Source organism: Mobula hypostoma, chromosome 11 (genome assembly GCF_963921235.1).
Source record: "Mobula hypostoma chromosome 11, sMobHyp1.1, whole genome shotgun sequence".
In the NCBI taxonomy this organism is placed as follows: domain Eukaryota; kingdom Metazoa; phylum Chordata; class Chondrichthyes; order Myliobatiformes; family Myliobatidae; genus Mobula; species Mobula hypostoma.
The window spans coordinates 116,440,924-116,459,642 of record NC_086107.1 but is presented as its reverse complement, the minus strand read 5'-3'; the positions used below and the strand labels follow the sequence as shown (position 1 = coordinate 116,459,642).

Sequence of the window (18,719 nt, the reverse complement as noted above, 5' to 3'; positions counted from 1 at the left end):
TTTCCAAAAGTGCAGGTACAACCTCTCGTTGCTCAAGATTTCCAGTATCTTCAGGATCTGTTGTGTCTCTGAATAAAGTGACCTTCCAGAAGCTCACCACTGCAGTACAAGAGACTCTGTGTGTAGTCGTGGTCGGTCTGTGACGCAGAGGGTGACTGGGTCCCATGTGACAGCCAGATTCAGGGTGCAGCTTTAACACGCCAATTCCTCTGACACTCACCGATAGGCTGGATGGTTTCACGGGTGAAGGGGTGGTTGATGATCAGCTTGGACTTGGCGGCAAAGTTGAGAGCGGTCAGAGTGTTGAAGTAGTGCTTGATTTCCGGCGCGATGTTGGTGATCATTACACTGTGAGCTGTGCCTCCCAGTGAGTCCTGGGGTGGGGGTGGACAGAGAAGCTGTTACACACCCTGAGCAGTTCAAGCCCCCCCTTCCAAATCAAAGTACATATATGTCACCATATACTACTTTGAGATTCATTTATTGCAGGCATTCACAGGAAAAAGAATACAAAAGAATTTATAGAAAAAATATACATAAACAAAGACTAACAAGTAATGTGCAAAACTAATGAGGACATGCGTTGCAAGAAGAGAGTGCTGTAGGTTGAGTGGTGATCAGTGACGTTATCCACGCTGGTTCGGAGCTGGGTGGGTGCAGGGTAATAACTGCTCCTGAACCTGGTGCTGTGGGATCCCAAGGCTCCTGTCCCTCCTGCAGGTGGCATGGACAAGGAGAGTATGGTCTGGTCGGTGGGAACTTGATGATAGAAGCCGTCTTTTTGTGGCAGTGCTCCTTGTAAGTGTGCTCAGTGGTGGGGAGGACTTTGCTGGTGATAGACCGACATGTTCACCACTCTCTTTAGCCTCTGTTGTTGCTGGGAACCATCAGAGAACTAATTTGGAAGCAAGACCAAGGAGAGGATGAGTGAACAAGGTCTTTTTCTTTGGAGTGATGGAAGATGAGAGGTGACTTGGTAGAGGTGTACAAGATGACAAGAGGCATAGATGGAGTAGACGGCCAGGACCTTTTTCCCCAGGGTGGAAATGACTAATACAAGAGGGCACAATTTTAAGTGACTGGTGGAAAGTATAGGGAGATGTCAGAGGTAGTGTTTTTTTTTAAAAACACACAGAATGATGGGTGTGTGGAATGCACAACCAGGAAGATACATTAGGGACACTTCAGAGACTGTTAGGTAGGCACATGGATGAAATGAAAGAAAATGGGGGGTTATGGACTCTCTAGGATTGGAAGCGTTAGATTGATTGTGGAACAGATTAAAAGTTCTGCACAACATCACTGCGCTGTACTGCTCTATGTTCTGAGGAAATGAGTGCAGAGTTCAGGACAGGGCGGTCGAGAGGACACCCACCAGTCCTCAATGAGGAGTCAGTGGTGGAACACAAGCTTAGCACATTGCTCAGTCCTATGCACTGTGTGCCCAAGCACAGCTCAAATGCCATCCATAAATTCACCAATAACACCACTGCTGTTGGCAGCATCTCAGGTGGTGACGAGGGGTCATACAGGGGTGAGATATAGCAGCAACAACTTCACACGAAACATCTGCACAATGAAGGAACTGATAGTGGACTGCAGGAACAGGAAGTTGGGAGAACACCCACTGGTGGGATTAGCGGTGGAAAGGGTGAACAGTTGCATGTTCCTGGGCCCAACACATCAGTGCAATCACAAAGGTGGCACATGAACTTCATTGGGAGTTTTAGATTTTTTTCTTAATGTCACCAAAGACTAAATTTATACAGATGAACCGTGGAGAGCATTCTGACTGGTTATAACACCATCTCGTATGGAGCCTCCAATGTGCAGGATCACAAGAGGCTGCAGAGGTGGAAGACTCAGCTAGCTCCTTCACAGACACAAGCCTCTCCACCATTGAGGACATCTTCAAAAGATGGTCCCTCAAGAAAACAGCATCCATCATTGAGGACCCTCACCATCCAGGATATGCTCTCTTCTCGTTTCTACCAGCAGGGAACTGAACAGTATACGCCAAATTCAGCAATTTCTTCACCCAGAGGTAGGAATATATGTGGAACTAGCTGCCAGAGGAGGAAGCTAAGGCAGGTGCCTTAACAACAGGATGTTGAGGAGGTCATACTTGGGACTATTGTGTACAGTTTTGATCTCTCGGCTGTGGAAAATATGCCAACAGACTGGAGCAAGTGCAGATGTGATTTACCAGGTTATTGCCAGTACTCGATGGACTGAGTTATGGAGAGGGACTCAAGGAAGTGATTGAGGCAGGAGAAAAATTGGCAGGTTGGTATTTTATTTGGAGTGTAGGAGACTGAGGGGTGACCTTGCAGAGGGGTATAAAACCATGAGGGGCACAGTTAGGGTGAAAACACAGTCTTTTTCCCCAGGGTTGGGCAATCAACAACCAGAAGGCACAGGTTTAAGGTGAGAGGAAAGGTTTAATAGGAACCAATGGGCAACTTGTTCACCCAGAGGGTGGTCTGTTTATTGCCAGAGGAAGTGGATGAGACAGGCACATTAACAACATTTGAAAGACACTTGGGCAGATTTATGGATAGGAAAGGCTGAGAGGGATATGGGCCAAACCTATCTGGACTGGCGCGGATGGGAATCTTGGTTGGCACAGATTGCTTGGGCTGAAGGGGAATGATGGGGGATTTCTTAAGTTAGGGGAACAGAAAGGAGGTTCTGTGGTAAGAATAAGATTCCCAGACTGTACGTTGCCTCCTGGGTGCCAGGATGCAGGACATCTCAGACATCAGGTCCTCAGCATTCCTAAGTAGGAGGGTGAACAGCTAGAGGTCGTCGTGGTCCATGTAGGACAAGTAATGATGTTCTGCAAAGTGAGTTCAGGAGTTAGGTGCTAAATTAAAGGGCAGGACCCTCCAGGGTTGTGATCTCAGGATTGCTCCCTGTACCATGTGCTAGTGAGGCCAGAACTAGGAAGATTAGACAGTTTAACACTTGCCTAAAGAGTTGATGTAGGAGGGAGGGCATAAGGTTTTCGGATTATTGGGCTCTCTTCCACAGAAGGTGAAAGATGTACAGAAAGGACAGTTTGTACCTGAAGTGGAGGGGGACAAATGTCCTAGTGGGAAGGTTTGTTAATGCTGCACAGTGGGGTTTAAACTAGAGTTGCAGGGGGATGGGAACCAGAGTGCCAGAACCTTGTGGAGACAGATGTTGGTAAGACATCAGACAAAGTCAGGAATCGATGGATTGAGCACAGGGCAAGTAGGATCATAGGAAAGGCGGGTGAGCTCAGGGCATGGATCAACACCTGGAATTATGATGTTGTATCTGTTAGTGAGACTTGGTTGTGGGAGGGGCAGGAATGGCAGCTCAATATTCTGAGATTCCATTGTTTTAGATGTGACAGAGCAGGAGGGAATAAAGGAGGGAAAATGTCATGGCAGTGCTCCACCAGGACAGACTCATATAGCAAGGCATTACGGGTGGAACTGAGAAACAAGAAAGGTATGACCATGTTAATGGGGCTATATTACAGACCACCATAGTCCTATGGATTTAGAGGAACAAATTCGAAGAGCGATCACAGACTGTTGTCAGAAACATAGGGTTGTTATAGGTGGTGATTTTAACTTTCCACACGTTGAATGGGAATCCCATACTGTAAAAGGACTAGATGGGGTAGAGTTTGTCAAAGGTATTTAGCAAAGTTTCCTTCATAGAAGGCCCAAAGAGAGAGAGTGCAATATTGAATCTGCTATTAGGGAATGAAGCAGGGCAGGTGACAGAAGTTTGTGCAGGGAACACTTTGCATCTAGTGACCACAATGCCTTAGTTTCAAAGTAAATATGCAAAAGGATAGGCTGGTCTGTGGGCTGAGATTCTAAATCTGAGAAAAGCCAATTTTGATGGCATCAGAAATGATATGGCAAGTATAGATTGGGACAGGCTGCTTTCTGGCAAAGGTGTACTTGGTAAGTGGGAGGCCTTCAAAAGTGAAATTTTGAGAATACAAACCTTGTATGTGGCTGTCAGAATAAAAGGTAAAGATAACTAGTGTAGGCAACCTTGGTTTTCAAGAGCATTGAGGTCCTGATTAAGAGAAAAAAAGGTGCAGAGCAGGAATGGGCAGGTAGGAACAAATGAGGTGCTTATGGAGTACAAAATGCAAGAGAACACTGAAGAAAGAAATCATAAGGGCTAAAAGAAGGCATGAAATTGCTCTAGCAGACAGGGTGGAGGAGAATACTAAGGGATTTTAAAGATATATTTTTAAGATAAAAGGATTGCAAGGAACAAAATTAGTCTTCTGGAAGATCAGAATGGTAATCCATGTGTGAAGGCAAAGCAGATGGGGGAGATCTGAAATGGTTTTTCTTGCATCTCACTCAGGAGACGGACACAGGGTCTATAAAAGTGAGGCACAGCGACAGCAAGGTCACGGACCCCGTACAGATTACAGAGAAGGACGTGTTTATTGTCCAGAGGCAGATCAGGGTGGATAACTCCCCAGGGCCTGAAAAGGTGTTCCCTCAAACCTGTGGGAGGCAAGTGCAGAAATTGGCAGGATCCGAGGAGAGATATTTAAATCATCCTTAGCAACAGGAGAGGTAGCAAGGGATCGGAGGATAGACAATGTTGTTCCGCTGTTTAGAAAAGGCTCCAAACATAAACCAGGAAATTATAGGCTAGTGAGACTGACCTCAGTTGTAGGAAAGTTATTGGAAGGTATTCTAAGAGACTGGAAATAGAAGTATTTGGATAAATATGGACTGATTGAGGATAGTTAGCATGGCTGTGTGTGGTAAATCATGTTTAACCAATCTTTCCAGGAAGTTACAAGGGAAATGGATTTTGTCTACATGAACCTTAGCAAGGCATTTGACAAGGTCCCATATGGGAGGTTGGTTAAGAAGATTCAGTTGCTTGACATTCAAGATGAGGTAGTAAATTGGATCAGACATTGGCTCTGTGGGAGAAGCCAGAGTGGTAGTAGATGGTTGCCTCTGACTGGAAACCTACGGCTAGTGGTATGCTGCAGGGATAAGTGCTGGGTCCGATGTTTAACATTTATATCAATGATCTGAATGAAAATGTCGCTAACTGGACCAGTAAGTTTGCAGATGACACCAAGACTGGGGGCGTAGTGGACAGCGAGGAAAACTATCGTGGCTTGCAGAGGGCTCTGCATCAGCTGGAAAAATGGCAGATGGAATTTAATGCAGACAAGTGTGAGGTTTAGCACCTCGATAGGACCAACCAGGGTAGGTCTTACACAGTGAACGGAAGGGCAGAGGTGTGTGGTAGAACAAAGGGATCTAGGAATACAGGTCTATAATTCATTAAAAGTAGCTTCAGAGATAGATAGGGTCATAAAGAAAACTTTCAGTACATTGGCCTTCATAAATGAAAGCATTGAGTACAGCAGATGGTATGTTATATTGGATTTGTACAAGATATTGGTGAGGCATAATTTGGAGTATTGTGTGCAGTTTTGGTCACCTACCTACAGGAAAGATGTAAACAAGGTTGAAAGAGTGCAGAAAAATTTGCAAGGATATTGCTGGGTCTGGAGGACCTGAATTATAAGGAAAGATTGAATAGGTTAGGACTGTATTCATTAGAATGTAGAAGGTTGAGAGGAGATTTAGTAGAGGTATACAAAATTATGAGGGGTATTGATAGAGTAAATGTACTGAGGTTGGGTGGAGGTCGTGGGTTAAGGGTGAAACGTGAAAGGGGTGGTGTACGAAATGATGACAGTTACAGGTGTGTACCTGGAGGAGACGGGTCAGTTTGCTGTCCCGGTAGGGGATGCGGGTCAGGCCCTGGTTCAGGGCATCCACCACCTTGCTGAGCACAAAGAGGGATGTGTTAATAGCCCCGCTCTCCTTCAGCCTGCAACGACACAATGGTAAGCAGGTCATAGGGGCAACACTGCACAGACGCACACCCTTTGGCTGAACCTAGAGCTCCCCACCCAGCCCCTCTCGATTTCCCACACTTACCCCCTCACCCCCGTCCTCTTACAGTTGTTCCATATACTCACCAGTGTCTGAGGGAAAATATTTCCCCTTGGGTCCCTCTCACGCTAAACCTGTGCCCCCTAGTTCTGGTCTCTCCCACCTGGGGAAAAGACAGTCACTGTCCACCTTCTCTGTGCCTCTCATCATTTTAAACACCGATAAGGTTACCCCTCAGTCTCCTACACTCCAGGGAATAAAGACCCAGCCTGGCCAACCTCCCTTCATAATTCAGGCCCTTAAGTCCCCGCAAAGCCTCATAAATCACCTCTCCACTCTCCCCAGTTTAACTGCGTCTTTCTGACAGCAGGGTGACCAGAACAGACTACAATACTCCCAGTGCGACGTCACCAACGTCTTGTAAAACTGCAGCTTAACATCCCAACTCCTGTCCTCAGTGACCTGACTGAAGGCCAGGGTGTCAAATGCCTTGTTTCACCTAAACCCTCGCAGCTTCCCACTGCATTCTCCTCCACCCATCCATTCTTCCTCACCTGCTGGCTTGCACTGCTGCCCCTCTCCCCATCACCTTATTCTGACTTCTGCCCTCTTCCTTTCCAGTCCTGATGAAGGGTCTCCGACAGAAACGCCGGCTGTTTATTCCCCACGCCACATACATGGTGGCTGACCTGCTGAGTTCCTCCAGCATTTTATGTGTAACACTGAATTTTGGGTCACCCGTAAGCACGCTGATCGAGCCTTGATAATTCGCGTTTAAATGATTGAACGGAGTACCGGATAACATGAGTGTCAGCACCTAGCCCTGCAAATCCCTGCTTCTCTAGCTGGCTGTGGTGGGTGATGGAATGGGGGGGGGGGGGAGAGGAGAAGAAAGAGAGGGGCTCGAGGGTTCAGGCAGGGGAGGCAGGTGTCAAGTGTATAGGGTGGGGAGACTGAGTGATTGAGGGTGCAGGATGATGGGAGAGTTCAAGGGTGGTGGGGTGAAAGAGCGGAAGAGAGTCGTCGGGCTCCCACCCCCCCACCACTGTTCGTGGCCTCTCATGTACCCCAACAAGCCCCACATCCCCCATTAACCCCTCACTCACCGGACACCCTCATTACCCGTGCGCCTGTTGTCCTCGGAGCCGGCCAAGTCAATGAGGTACAGTTTGCCTGTCAGCTGCCGGAAAGGGTCTGTCCGCTCCATCTTCACCACCTGTGGGAAAGGAGGGAGTTAGTCCATGCACACAACATCCGCCATATTACCTGTCCCCCATCTACAGATCAGGGGTACACTCCCCACTGCCCTGGGTGGGGTTAGTCCATGCAAACATCCACCACATTACCTGTCCCCCACCTACAGGTCAGGAGTGTGACAGGACACTCTCCACTCCCCTGGGTGGGGTTTGTCTGTGCACACATTTGCCACGATACCTGTCCCTCCACCTATAGGTCAGGAGGGTGATGGGACACTACCCACTCCCCTGGGGTGGGATTTGTCTGTGCACATAACAGCCCCCATCCACTCTCCATTAAGTGCTGTTCTCTCAACCCTTGAGAAGTCCTCCACCCTCCAGGACATTGCAGCCCACTCAAACATCACCCTCCATTGACCCCTTGAGCAGTAAAGGTAGTGGGCTGGGTGGCTGGAGGAGCCCTCAGAACGGTGATGGATGGAACTAGTAACCAAGCCCATCACTGAGCAGACGTCCCCAGCAGGAAGTGAAGGAGAAATTGTGTTTGGTGCTAGCCACTGGGGGGCACGGTATGAGCAAAGAGATGTGTGGAGGAACATCAGACCACAAGGACTAGAATTAAAACATTTGGCCTATCAAGTCTACTCTTCATTCAGTCAGTGCTAATTTTACCCCCTCAACCCCATTCTCCCACCTTCTACTCGTAACCCTCAACTCCCTTATTGATCAACAACCTATCAATCTCTGCATCAACTACCCCAATGACATCACCTTCACAACAGTCTATGGCAACGAATTCCACAGATTCACCAACCTCGAGCTAAAATTTCTCCTCATCTGTTTCTAAATGGATGTGCTCTCATTGAGGCTGTGCCTTCAGATCCTGGACTCTCCTATCCTGGCCTTCCAGTATCCAGGCGGTTTTCATGAGATCTCCCCTCGCTCAACCATCAAGTACAAATGTTCGACCCCTCTCCTTTCCGGGGATTGACTTGCTGAACCTCCTTTGGGCCCTCTGCAGGGATTGCACATCCTTTCTTAGATACAGGCCCAAAACTGCTCTCAGGAGTGGACCCTGTACTGAGTGGTCTGACTGATGCCTTGTGAGGCCTCAGCATTACAGCCTTGCAGCCGTGTCCCAGTGCTCTTGAAATTCACTCTAATATTATACTTGGCTTCCTTACTACTGACCCAACCTGCAAATTACTCGAGAGGCAAATGCAATGTCTGTATTCATTTCACAAGGACTAGAATATAAAAATAAAGATGTAATGCTAGGGCTTTATAAGGCACTGGCCAGACTGCTCATGGAGTATTGTGAGCAGTTTTGGGTCCCTTATCTTAGGAAGGACGTGTAACCATTGGAGAAAGTTCCTGCGAATGAATGGGTTAACATATGAGGAGCATTTGATGACTCTGGGCTTGTATTCACTGGAGCTTGCATATTGAAAGGCGTGGATAGAGTGGATGAGGAGAGATGTTTCCTATAATGGGAGAGTTGAGGACCAGAGGGCACAGCCTCAGAATACAAGAATGTCCCTTTAGGAAAGGGGTGAAGAGAAATTTCTTTAGTCAGAGAGTGGTGAATTTGTGGAATTCATTGCCACAGACAGCTGTGGGAATCAAGTCATTGGGTATATTTAAAGCAGAACCTGATAGACTCATAATTAGGACAAAGGTTATAGGAAAGGACAGGAGAATGTGATTGAAAAGGAAAATAAATCAGCTACAATCGAATGGTGGTGCAGACTCAATGGGCTGAATGGCACAATCCCCTTTCCCCCCCCCCTCGCAGTCAGCCAATCCCTCCATGTTAGCACCTTGCCTCTAACACCACGGGCTCTCAGCTTGTTTAGTAGCCACATGTGTGCCACCTTGTCAAAGGCCTTCTGAAAATACAAGTGCAGATGTCCCCCGCTTTTCAAACGTTCGCTTTACGAAACCTTGCTGTTACGAAAGACCTACATTAGTTACCTGTTTTCGCTAACAGAAGGTGTTTTCACTGTTACGAAAAAAGGCAGCGCGCACCCTGAGCAGCCAAGCTCCTCCCCCGGAACTGCATTCTAGCCGGCATTGCTTTAACACGTGCCTGTGAGCAGCCGTTAGCAAGATGAGTTCTAAGGTGTCGGAAAAGCCTAAAAGAGCTCATAAGGGTGTTAAAGCGTAAAACTAGACATAATTAAGCGTTTCGATCGTGGTGAACAAAGTAAGGACAAAATGAGTTTGGCTTGTGGAAATTGATGAAGATGATGTTGGAGGTTTTGGCATCCCATGACCAGGAACTGATAGATGAAGAGCTAATACAATTGGAAGAGGAAAGGATAACAATAGAAACTGAATGCAGTAGCAAACGGACCGAAAGTGAAGTTGTCCAGGAACTGAACATGAAGCAACTGCGTGAGATTTTCACTGCAATGATTTAGGGCATATTTGCTGAATGGTTTGAGTGCTTACAGAGAACTGTACGATAGAAAAATGCGCGAGGCTAAGCAGTCAAGCATACTGTCGTTTTTCAAGTCTTCCACGTCAGCTACAGCAGACGACGAACCTCGACCTTCAACATCGAGGCAGGCAGACATAGAAGATGACCTGCCTGCCCTGATGGAAACAGACGATGATAATTGACACCCCAGTGTCCCACCACCCCAAACCCCGGGCTGTGGAGAATACAGCGGTAGCCAGGACGCACCCAACACATCTTTAAGAAAAAAGCCAAAATAAACAAGCTAATTAATTAGGTGCTGCCCGGCACGTAATTAATTAGCTTGTTTATTTTGGCCTTTTTCTTAAAGATGTGTTGGGTGCATTCCAGCCACCGCTGCATTCTCTGCGGATCAACATCGATTTGCTGCCCGGAGGTTGGGGACCACTGCACCACCCCAACCTCCGGCAACTCAGCCTAACACACCATCATCAGTGTGCTCGGCACTGTCCCAATTCCGGTAAGTGATACTACACTGTACATACATTATTTCTGTTTTATATCGGCTGTGTATTTGGTGTGATTTGGCAGCTTCATAGCTTAAAGGTTACTGGAGAGAGTGTTTCTGCCGAGAGTGCTTGCGTGAGCTTTTCGCTACGGAGAACAGTGCGGCAATGATTGTAGAAAAGTATTTCTACTTTATATAGGCTGTGTATTTATCATATCATTCCCACTTTGACTATATGTTACTGTTATTTTAGGTTTTATGTGTTATTTGGTATGATTTGGTAGGTTATTTTTTGGGTCTGCGAACGGTCACAAAATTTTCCCGTGTAAATAAACGGTAATTGCTTCTTCGCTTTACGACATTCCGGCTTACAAACCGTTTCATAGGAACACTCTACCTTCGGATGGCGAGGGAAACCTGTAAACAACATCCAGTGACTCTCCTTTGCCTCTGCTGCTCGTTACCTACACAAAAAAATTTCACCAGATTGGTCTGGAGAGATTGTGCTGGGACCTTCCTATTTTATCAAAATGCTCCAAAATTTCACCCTTGATAATGGGCTCTAAAATCTGACCAATTACTGAGTTCTGGCTAGCCAGTCTTTTGTAACCTCTCCCCTTTAAACAGGGGTAGTGTATGATCACTGAGATTTGCCCGTCCTCCGGGGCTCTCCCTGACCCCAGTGATTCCTGAATTACACAGGTGTGAGAGAGGGAGGAGTCAGAGACAGTCTGGACTGGCATGAGAGAGAGATGGGAAGGAGATGGGGGGCAAGAGAGGGAGGGGATGGAGAGAGATTGGATGGGCATGAGAGGGAGGAAGGAGAGAGGAGGGAGGGAGGGGATAGAGGGAGATTGGACGGGCGTGAGAGGGAGGGAGGGGATGGAGAGAGATTAGATGTGCGGAAGAGAGAGGAAGGAGATGAGGAGGGTGGGGATGGAGAGAGATTGGACAGGCACAAAGCAGAGGAAGGAGACGAGATGAGAGAGATTGGAGAGGTGCAAGAGAGATGAAGGAGAGGAGGGTTAGAGGGAGGGAGGGGACAGAGGGAGATCGGATGGTACTAGAAGAAAGGGTCGGAGGAAGATGGAGGAATGGAGAGAGATTAGACTGTGTGCAGGGGGGAAGGAAGGACACAGAGGGGAAAGGCAGGCACAGAATGCAGACAGACAGTAGAATGTGCGTGGGAAGGAGGAACGGACTTTGCAAGACATTGGTGATCCTCTGTGTGTGTGGGGTTGGGGTTGATGGAGTACCTTGATCAGCAGGACAGAGTGACTGCGGCTGGAGTGAAGATTGAGTTTGGTACTGGCCGTGGTCCGGTTCTGCAGCGCAGGCAGAAAGTGGAGCTCAAACTCAGTGAAGTTATTGATAGTCTGCTGCTTCAGTTTGGGGATAAAGATATTCTTGTAGCGGTCCTCACGGATGGGCAGGTCCACGTTTCGTGTCTCCAGCAGGTCCAGCACCTTGGGATGGGCAGGACAGAGAGGGTCAGTCAGGAATACAGCAGCAATTCATTCCAACACAAATAGCCTTTGGTCCTCGATGTAAAGTCAAAGTAAAGTTCATTGCTAGATGCACAAGTACCTCAGAGTAGTACAATGCAGGAACATTCCCTTCAGCCCATCCTGCACCTTCCTAATTACTCCCAGAAACTCTAGCCATTGTTGCTCTGCCATCATCCCTGCTAGTGTCCCCTTCCAATCAACTTTGGCCAACTCCTCTCCCATGTCTCCGTAACTACCTTTACTGCACACTATAACTGCTACATCTTACTTGAGCTTCTCCCTCTCAAAATGCAGGGTGAATATTATGATCACTGCCTCCTAAAGGTTACTTTAAGCTCCCTAATCAAATCTGGCTCATTACACAACACTCAATCCAGAACAGCTGATCCCCTAGTGAGCTCAACCACAAACTGCTCTAAAAGGCATGCATTTTCTATCTCCCATTGTAATTTCTAGCCACATCCTGGCTACCTGTATATAACACCTATCAGGGTCTTCTTGCCCTTACAGTTTCTTAACTCTACCGTCAATGATTCTATGTCGCCACTTTCTAAGGATTTGATTTAATTTTTTACTCCACACCCCCCCCCCCCGGCCTTCCTGCATATCCATTTGATACAATGTGTATCCTTGGACATTAAGCTCAGCCACAATTCAATGATGCCCACAATGTCATACCTGCCAACGTCTAGCTGTGCTACAGATATCATCCACCTCATTCCGTAAACTACTTGCATTCAAATATAACACCCTCAAGTCCTTTTCAATTTTGTCCCGTTACACTGCAACTCATCCCACCAACAATTTTGCCCCATCATCAGCCTGTTCTTCCCCACAGTATCACATGTTGCCTCTGTTGGTAGACCAATCGCTCCAGTGTCAGCCCTTTCACTCTGGTTCCCATCCCCATGCCAAGTTAGTGTGAACCCTCCCTGACACCTCCAGCAAACCTGCCCACAAGGAGACTGGTCCCCTTCGGGTTCAGGTGTAACCCTCAACTTTTGTGTAAGTTGTACCTTCCCCAGAAGAGATCCCAATGATCCAGAAAACTGAAACCCTTCCCCCTGCACCAGTTCCTCAGCCACACATTCACATCTAATTCTTACCCTCACTGGCACGTGGGATGGGCAGCAATACAGAGATCACTACCCTGAAAATCTTGCTTTTCAGCTTTCTACCTAGCTTCCTAAATTCTCTCTTCAGGACCTCCGTCTTTTTCCTATGTCATGGTGCCAAATGTACGTACCAAGACTTCTGGCTGCTCACCCTCCCCCTTTAGAATGCCCTGGGCCTGATCAGAGACATCCCTGAACGTGGTATCTGGGAGGCAACATACCATCCAGGTGTCTCTATCACATCCACAGAATCTCAAGTCTACTCCTCATAGTACAGAATCCTCTATCATTACTGCAGTCCTCTTCTCCCCACCTTCCCCTCTGGGCCACCCTGCCGGAGACCAGGCTGCTGCAATTTCCCCCGGTAGGTCATCCAATCGATCACAGCTACAGGCCTCCCCACCATTGAGCACATTCAAGGAGCAGTGTTGAAGGAAAGAAGCATCCATCATTAAAGACTATGCTCTCTTGTCACTGCTGGTACAGGAGCCCACCCCACCAGGTTCAGGAACAGTGACCATCAGGCTCTTGAACCAGAGTGAATAACTTCACTCACTCTCATAGTGAACCAATTCCACAACCTATGGATTCACTTTCAATGACTTGACATCTTGTATTTCCAGTATTATTTATTTTATCATTATTTTGTTTTTCTTTTTGTATTGGCACAATTTGTTGGTTGTTTGTCTGTCTTTGTGTGTAGTTTTTCATTGATCCTATTGTGCTTCTTTGTACTTACGGTGAATGTCCACAAGGAAATGAATCTCAGGGTTGTATAGGGTGACATATATGTACTTTGATAATAAATTCACTTTGAACTTTACAGTGAAAAGCTCGACTTGCATACTGTTCATACAGATCCCTTCACCACACAATGCATTGAGATGGTCTAAGGTAAAATAGTAAAAGAGTGCAAAATAGAGTGCAACAGTTACAGAGAGAGGGCAGTGTAGGCAGACAATAAGGTGCAAGATGAGGAAGACAGTGAAGTCAAGTCCATAGAAAACCTACAGCTCAATACAGGCCCTTTGGCCCACAAAGCTGTGCTGAACATTTACTTACTTTAGAAATTACCTAGGTAACCCATAGCCCTCTGTTTTTCTAAGCTCCATGTACCTGTCCAGGAGTCTCTTTAAAGACCCTATCGTATCCACCTCCACCACCATCACCGGCAGCCCATTCCACGCACTCACCACTCTGCGTAAAAAAACTTACCCGACATCTCCTCTGTACCCATTTCCAAGCACCTTAAAACGATGCCCTCTCGTTCTAGCCATTTTAGCCCTCGGAAAAAGCCTCCTGGCTATCCACACGATCAATGCCTCTCATCATCTTATATAAGGGGAAGTCAGGAGCACGTACACCAGTTCTCATTGAGAGGCCAGCAGTGGAATCATCTTATACACCTCTATCAGGTCACCTCTCATCCTCCGTCACTCCAAGGAGAAAAAGCCAAGTTCACTCAACCTATTCTCATTAAGGCATGCTCCCCAATCCAGGCAACATCCTTGTAAATCTCCTCTGCACTCTCTCTATAGTATCCACATCCTTCCTGTAGTGAGGTGACCAGAACTGAACACAGTATTCCAAGGGGGAGTCTGACCAAGGTCCTATATAGCTGCAACATTACCTCACGGCTCTTAAACTCAACCCCATGGTTGATGAAGGCCAATGTCTCGTATGCCTTCTTAACCATACAGTCAACCTGCGTAGGAGCCTTGAGTGTCCTATGGACTCAGACCCCAAGATCCCTCTGATCCTCCACACTGCCAAGAGACTTACCATTAATACTATATTCTGTCATCATAGTTAAACTCCATCTGCCACTTCTTAGCCCAGTTTTGCATCCAATCAATTTCCCACTGTAACTTCTGATAGTCCTGCACACTATCCACAACACCCCCAATCTTTGTGTCATCAGTATTCTGCATCGTTACTGTTTCCCCCTGTACTAACTCGAGATACTGATGCGTTCACATCATCTTTACGGATGGCCATTCCTAAGTGAAACTACTGAACCAATTACAATTACCCACAGCAGAGGACTGGCTGTTCAAACTGTCACCTCCCACAGGAGCATGTTCCAGGACCCACCACTCTCTGTAAAAACTGCCTCCTCACACATGGCTCTTTCAAAATGATTCCCTCTCACCTTAAATACATGACATCTGGCATTAGATATTTCCGCCCTGGGAAAGATACTGGCTGCCTACTTTATCTATGACTGAGGAGAGACCTTGTCACAGTTTTACAGCAAGGAAACAGGCTGTTTAGCCCAACCGCTCTATGCTGACACCCAGTCACATTTGTCCAAAATTGGCCCATGTCCCTCTAAACCTTTCCTATCCATGGACCTGTCTGAGTGTCTTTTAAATGTTGTTAATGTAGCTGCCTCAATTTCATCCTCTGGCAGCTTGTTCCAGATACAGACCACCTCTGGGTGAAACATGTTATCCTTCAGGTCCGTCACCTCGGGAGAAAAAGATTAAGTTTTCACCCTGTCTGTGCCCCTGGTGGTTTTATTCACCTCTGTAAGGTCACCCCTCAGTCTCGTTCCCTCCAGGGAATAAAGTCCCAAGCTGCCCAAAGATCTCCATAACTCAGTCCCTCGAGTCCCGGCAACATCCTTGTAAATCTCCTCTGCACTCTTTTCAGCTTAATAGCATCTTTCCTACAGCAGAATGACCAAAACTGAACGCAATACTCCAAGTGTGGCCTCACCAACAGCTGACAAATGCAAGATAACATTCCAACTTCTGTTCTCAGTGCCCTGATTGATGAAGACCAGAGTGCTAAGTCCCTTCTCCATCACCCTGTCTACCTCTGACACCATTTTCAGGAAGCCATGTACCTGTCCTGATTGGTCCCTCTGTTCCACATAATGTCATCTTGCTCAGACCCGCATCCCCAACCCCACCCCCCCACCGACCTTGCTCACCTTCTCCTGGTAGATCTCCAGGTAGGACATGCTAATACTGAAAGTCCACTCTGGCCCCCCAAGTTGGTTGCACTGCTCCCTGCTCATGCGGAAGATGTCCAGGAGGGCACGGGGGACTATGCCCGGCTGCTCGGGATTCCCCAACATGGTGTGCGTCTTACCTGCAGGAAAACAAGGTGCATTGTCAGATCAAAATCTTACTTGCAGCGACATCAGATACACAACATTCAGAAGAAAAGCATCCATCATACATAACCTTTACAAGAAAGAACACGGTTAGAACAAAAAAACTCCATTGTATCACAAAGCGGTCACGGTGTTTCCGTACGGAGACAGTGATTCAGATTGTGCTGTTGGTTCAAGAACCGAACGGTTGACAGGAACCTGGTGGTGTGGGACTTCAGGCTTCTGTACCCCCTGCCCGATGGGAGGTGTGGGAAGGTGGCATGGCCCAGATGGGGTGGGGGATCTTTGATGGTGGGTGTTACCTTCGTGAGGCAGTGCCTCCAGTAGATATGACCGATGGTGAATTGAATGTGTCTGTGACGTACTGGGCTGAGTCCACTACTCCACAGCCTCTAACATTCCTGTGCATTTGAATTGCCCTCCCGGACTGTGATGTCACCTGTCAGGACATCTTGAGATTTGTTTTAGGTGACCTCCTTAACCTCATAAGACGGTGAAGATGCTGGGGTGCCTTCCTTGTGATTACATGTGTGTGTGCTGGGCCTGGGGCATAGACTGCAAGCATGAAAGGAAGTGTAAGAAATAAATCAATCCGGGCGTGTTGCCGCTCGGCGCGGGGATCTGCTCTGCTCGTGACTGCATGAGTTGTGGACACAGTTCAGCACACCACCAGGGTCAGGACTAGTTACTCCCCAACAAACATCAGGCTCCTGAACCTGATAGCTTCACTCACCACTACTCTGAATAGATTTCATGACTCACAGACTCATTTTCAAGGACTTTTTACAACTCATATTCTGAGTTTTTATTTTCATTTAGAACACAGAACAGGACAGGCCATTTGGCCACAATGCTGTGCTACTCCAAGACCACCCCAACCCTTCCCTCCTACAGAGCCCTCCATTTTCCTTTCATCCATGTGCCTGTCTGAGTCTCTGAAATGTTCCTCTCCCACCACTCTCTGTAAAACCACTACATCTGACACCCCCTACTTTCAACTTCCAGTTCAAGTTTATTGTCATCCAAGCATACACATGTACACCGACCCACCTGCACCCGTGGGCCTGTGCGACCCCGCACCAACCCACCTGTGCCCGTGCGACCCCGCGCTGACCCACCTGCGCCCGTGGGCCCATAGGCAAAGATGCTGGCGTTCTGCCCGTTGAGCACGTGAGCCAGGACAGGTCGGACTGAGCCCACGTATACCTCCTGCTGTGAGCTGTCTTCCTCATAGAAGGCATCGAACCTGTGTAGAAGGTTGGGAGTGTCATTACAGAGGGGGAGTTAGTGGGGGGGGTAGAGAGAGTTGAGGGGAAGCAGGGTATAAAAGGAGCAGGGAAGTAGAAAAGAGGGATGATGAAGAGGAAAGGAAATGGAGGGGGTATTGGGTATATAGAGTGGTAGAGAAGTAAGGAGGAGAGAGGGGAGGGAGGAAGAATGGTGGAAGGGCAGAATGAGGAGGAGAAGAGGAGGGAAAGAATGGGAACGGGGCATGGAGTAGGAAGGAGGGAGGGAAGGAGTGGAAGGGGAGAGAGAATAGGAGGGAGAGTTAAACAGATCTCATGAGCCCACCCCTCCCTCAGCCCCAGAACCCCACGTACCCAGACACCCAGACCCCCACACTCCGGTCCCCCCAGAGCCCCACACTCACAGTCCCCCCCAGAGCCCCACACTCACAGTCCCAACACTCCCAGTCCCCCATACAACTTGCCTTCTGCTCCCACCCTCCGTACCACAACCTATGGGTCAGATTGCCTCAAGGTGGGAGGATCAGAGGTCAGGGTGTATCGCACTCTGTGCTGAGACCAGATCTGAGACACCTTGCACACATGCATTCCCCTGATCCCCTCACAACCCCCTCACAACCGACCATCTAATTTGGGTGCAGAGAAGAACATTCAGTTGGGCCAGGATGCTTGTACCTCCCGGGACACATTCACTTCCCCCCCAATCCCAGTGAGAGTACGGGGGGAGTGGGGAGTGGGGAGTCAGTGTGTGTAAGGTCATACAGACAGTCAGGAGTCAGAGAGTGAGTATGGGGGTCAGACAGAGAGGAGACACAGAGTGCAGAGACAGACAGAGGGAGGAACTGTTGGTGTGAAAATCAGTCTGGCCCCCCACCCCCTCACACACACACACCCTCAACCCCAGCTTACTGGTACTGCATGGTCTCGGCCCGATTCCTCTTGCTGAGGATCTCCAGGGTCCGCGTGTCCACCCCCCGCACACAGGGCTGTTGCTGCTCCCCCTGGGCGTCTCCCAGACATGGCCGCAGCCTCACCACCACCTGCACTTGTCTGGTGGGGGATTTCCGTGCTGGGTGCTCCTCGCCAGTCGCTGCCCGACTGCCCATGGCCAACCTGGAGGGGACGGAGAGGGTGAGAACGCCACACTGCTTAGTCGAGGCCATTTGCCCTCCTGATCGCTCAGTACATTCCTGTGATGGTGACTCAGGTTTGGGGTCCAGCAAGTGAAGCAGGAAATGGGCAGATTAATCATTTATTTACAAACAGTAAAAATTCGATCAAACGTTCATGTTCCCCTGATTACAAACAATATAATGCTAAATATTCAACAAGCATAGTCCACACAGAGCATACCGTCGCAATGGTCATGTGCATCTTTGCCTTAAACAAAGGAAGGAGCAAGGCTTCCCCTTCCACGTGCTACTTTACATACCCAGGACATTTGACACGAGACGCCAGGCAGACATCCAATCTAACCAATCACAATGCAAACGACTCTCGACCATCAGAATAAGGCACACCCCCACAGGACAATTCCCCATTAACGCCAAGTGTGAGGCAGCATCCCCCTTCATCAACTCCCCTCAGCCGTCAGCTCCTGCTTTACACACTCGACTGCAGGATCAGATTCATAACCCACCCACCACTGAGGACATCTTTAAAA

General features: G+C 48.1%; 1 protein-coding gene across 2 annotated transcripts in view; it reads right to left on the bottom strand.

The window, feature by feature from the left end:
* kif22 (kinesin family member 22) overlaps positions 1-18,719 on the bottom strand; it is a 54,882-nt gene that overhangs the window by 23,895 nt on the left and 12,268 nt on the right. The window contains exons 2-8 of one of the 2 annotated variants that reach the window (XM_063063061.1): positions 17,966-18,169; positions 16,928-17,055; positions 15,624-15,784; positions 11,319-11,528; positions 7,043-7,152; positions 5,751-5,871; positions 221-374 (exon numbers count right to left, since the gene is read on the bottom strand). In XM_063063061.1, coding sequence (XP_062919131.1) covers positions 221-374; positions 5,751-5,871; positions 7,043-7,152; positions 11,319-11,528; positions 15,624-15,784; positions 16,928-17,055; positions 17,966-18,169 — 1,088 coding nt within the window. The remainder of the gene's footprint in view (positions 1-220; positions 375-5,750; positions 5,872-7,042; positions 7,153-11,318; positions 11,529-15,623; positions 15,785-16,927; positions 17,056-17,965; positions 18,170-18,719) is intronic. The other variant, XM_063063062.1, reaches the window with a different exon arrangement.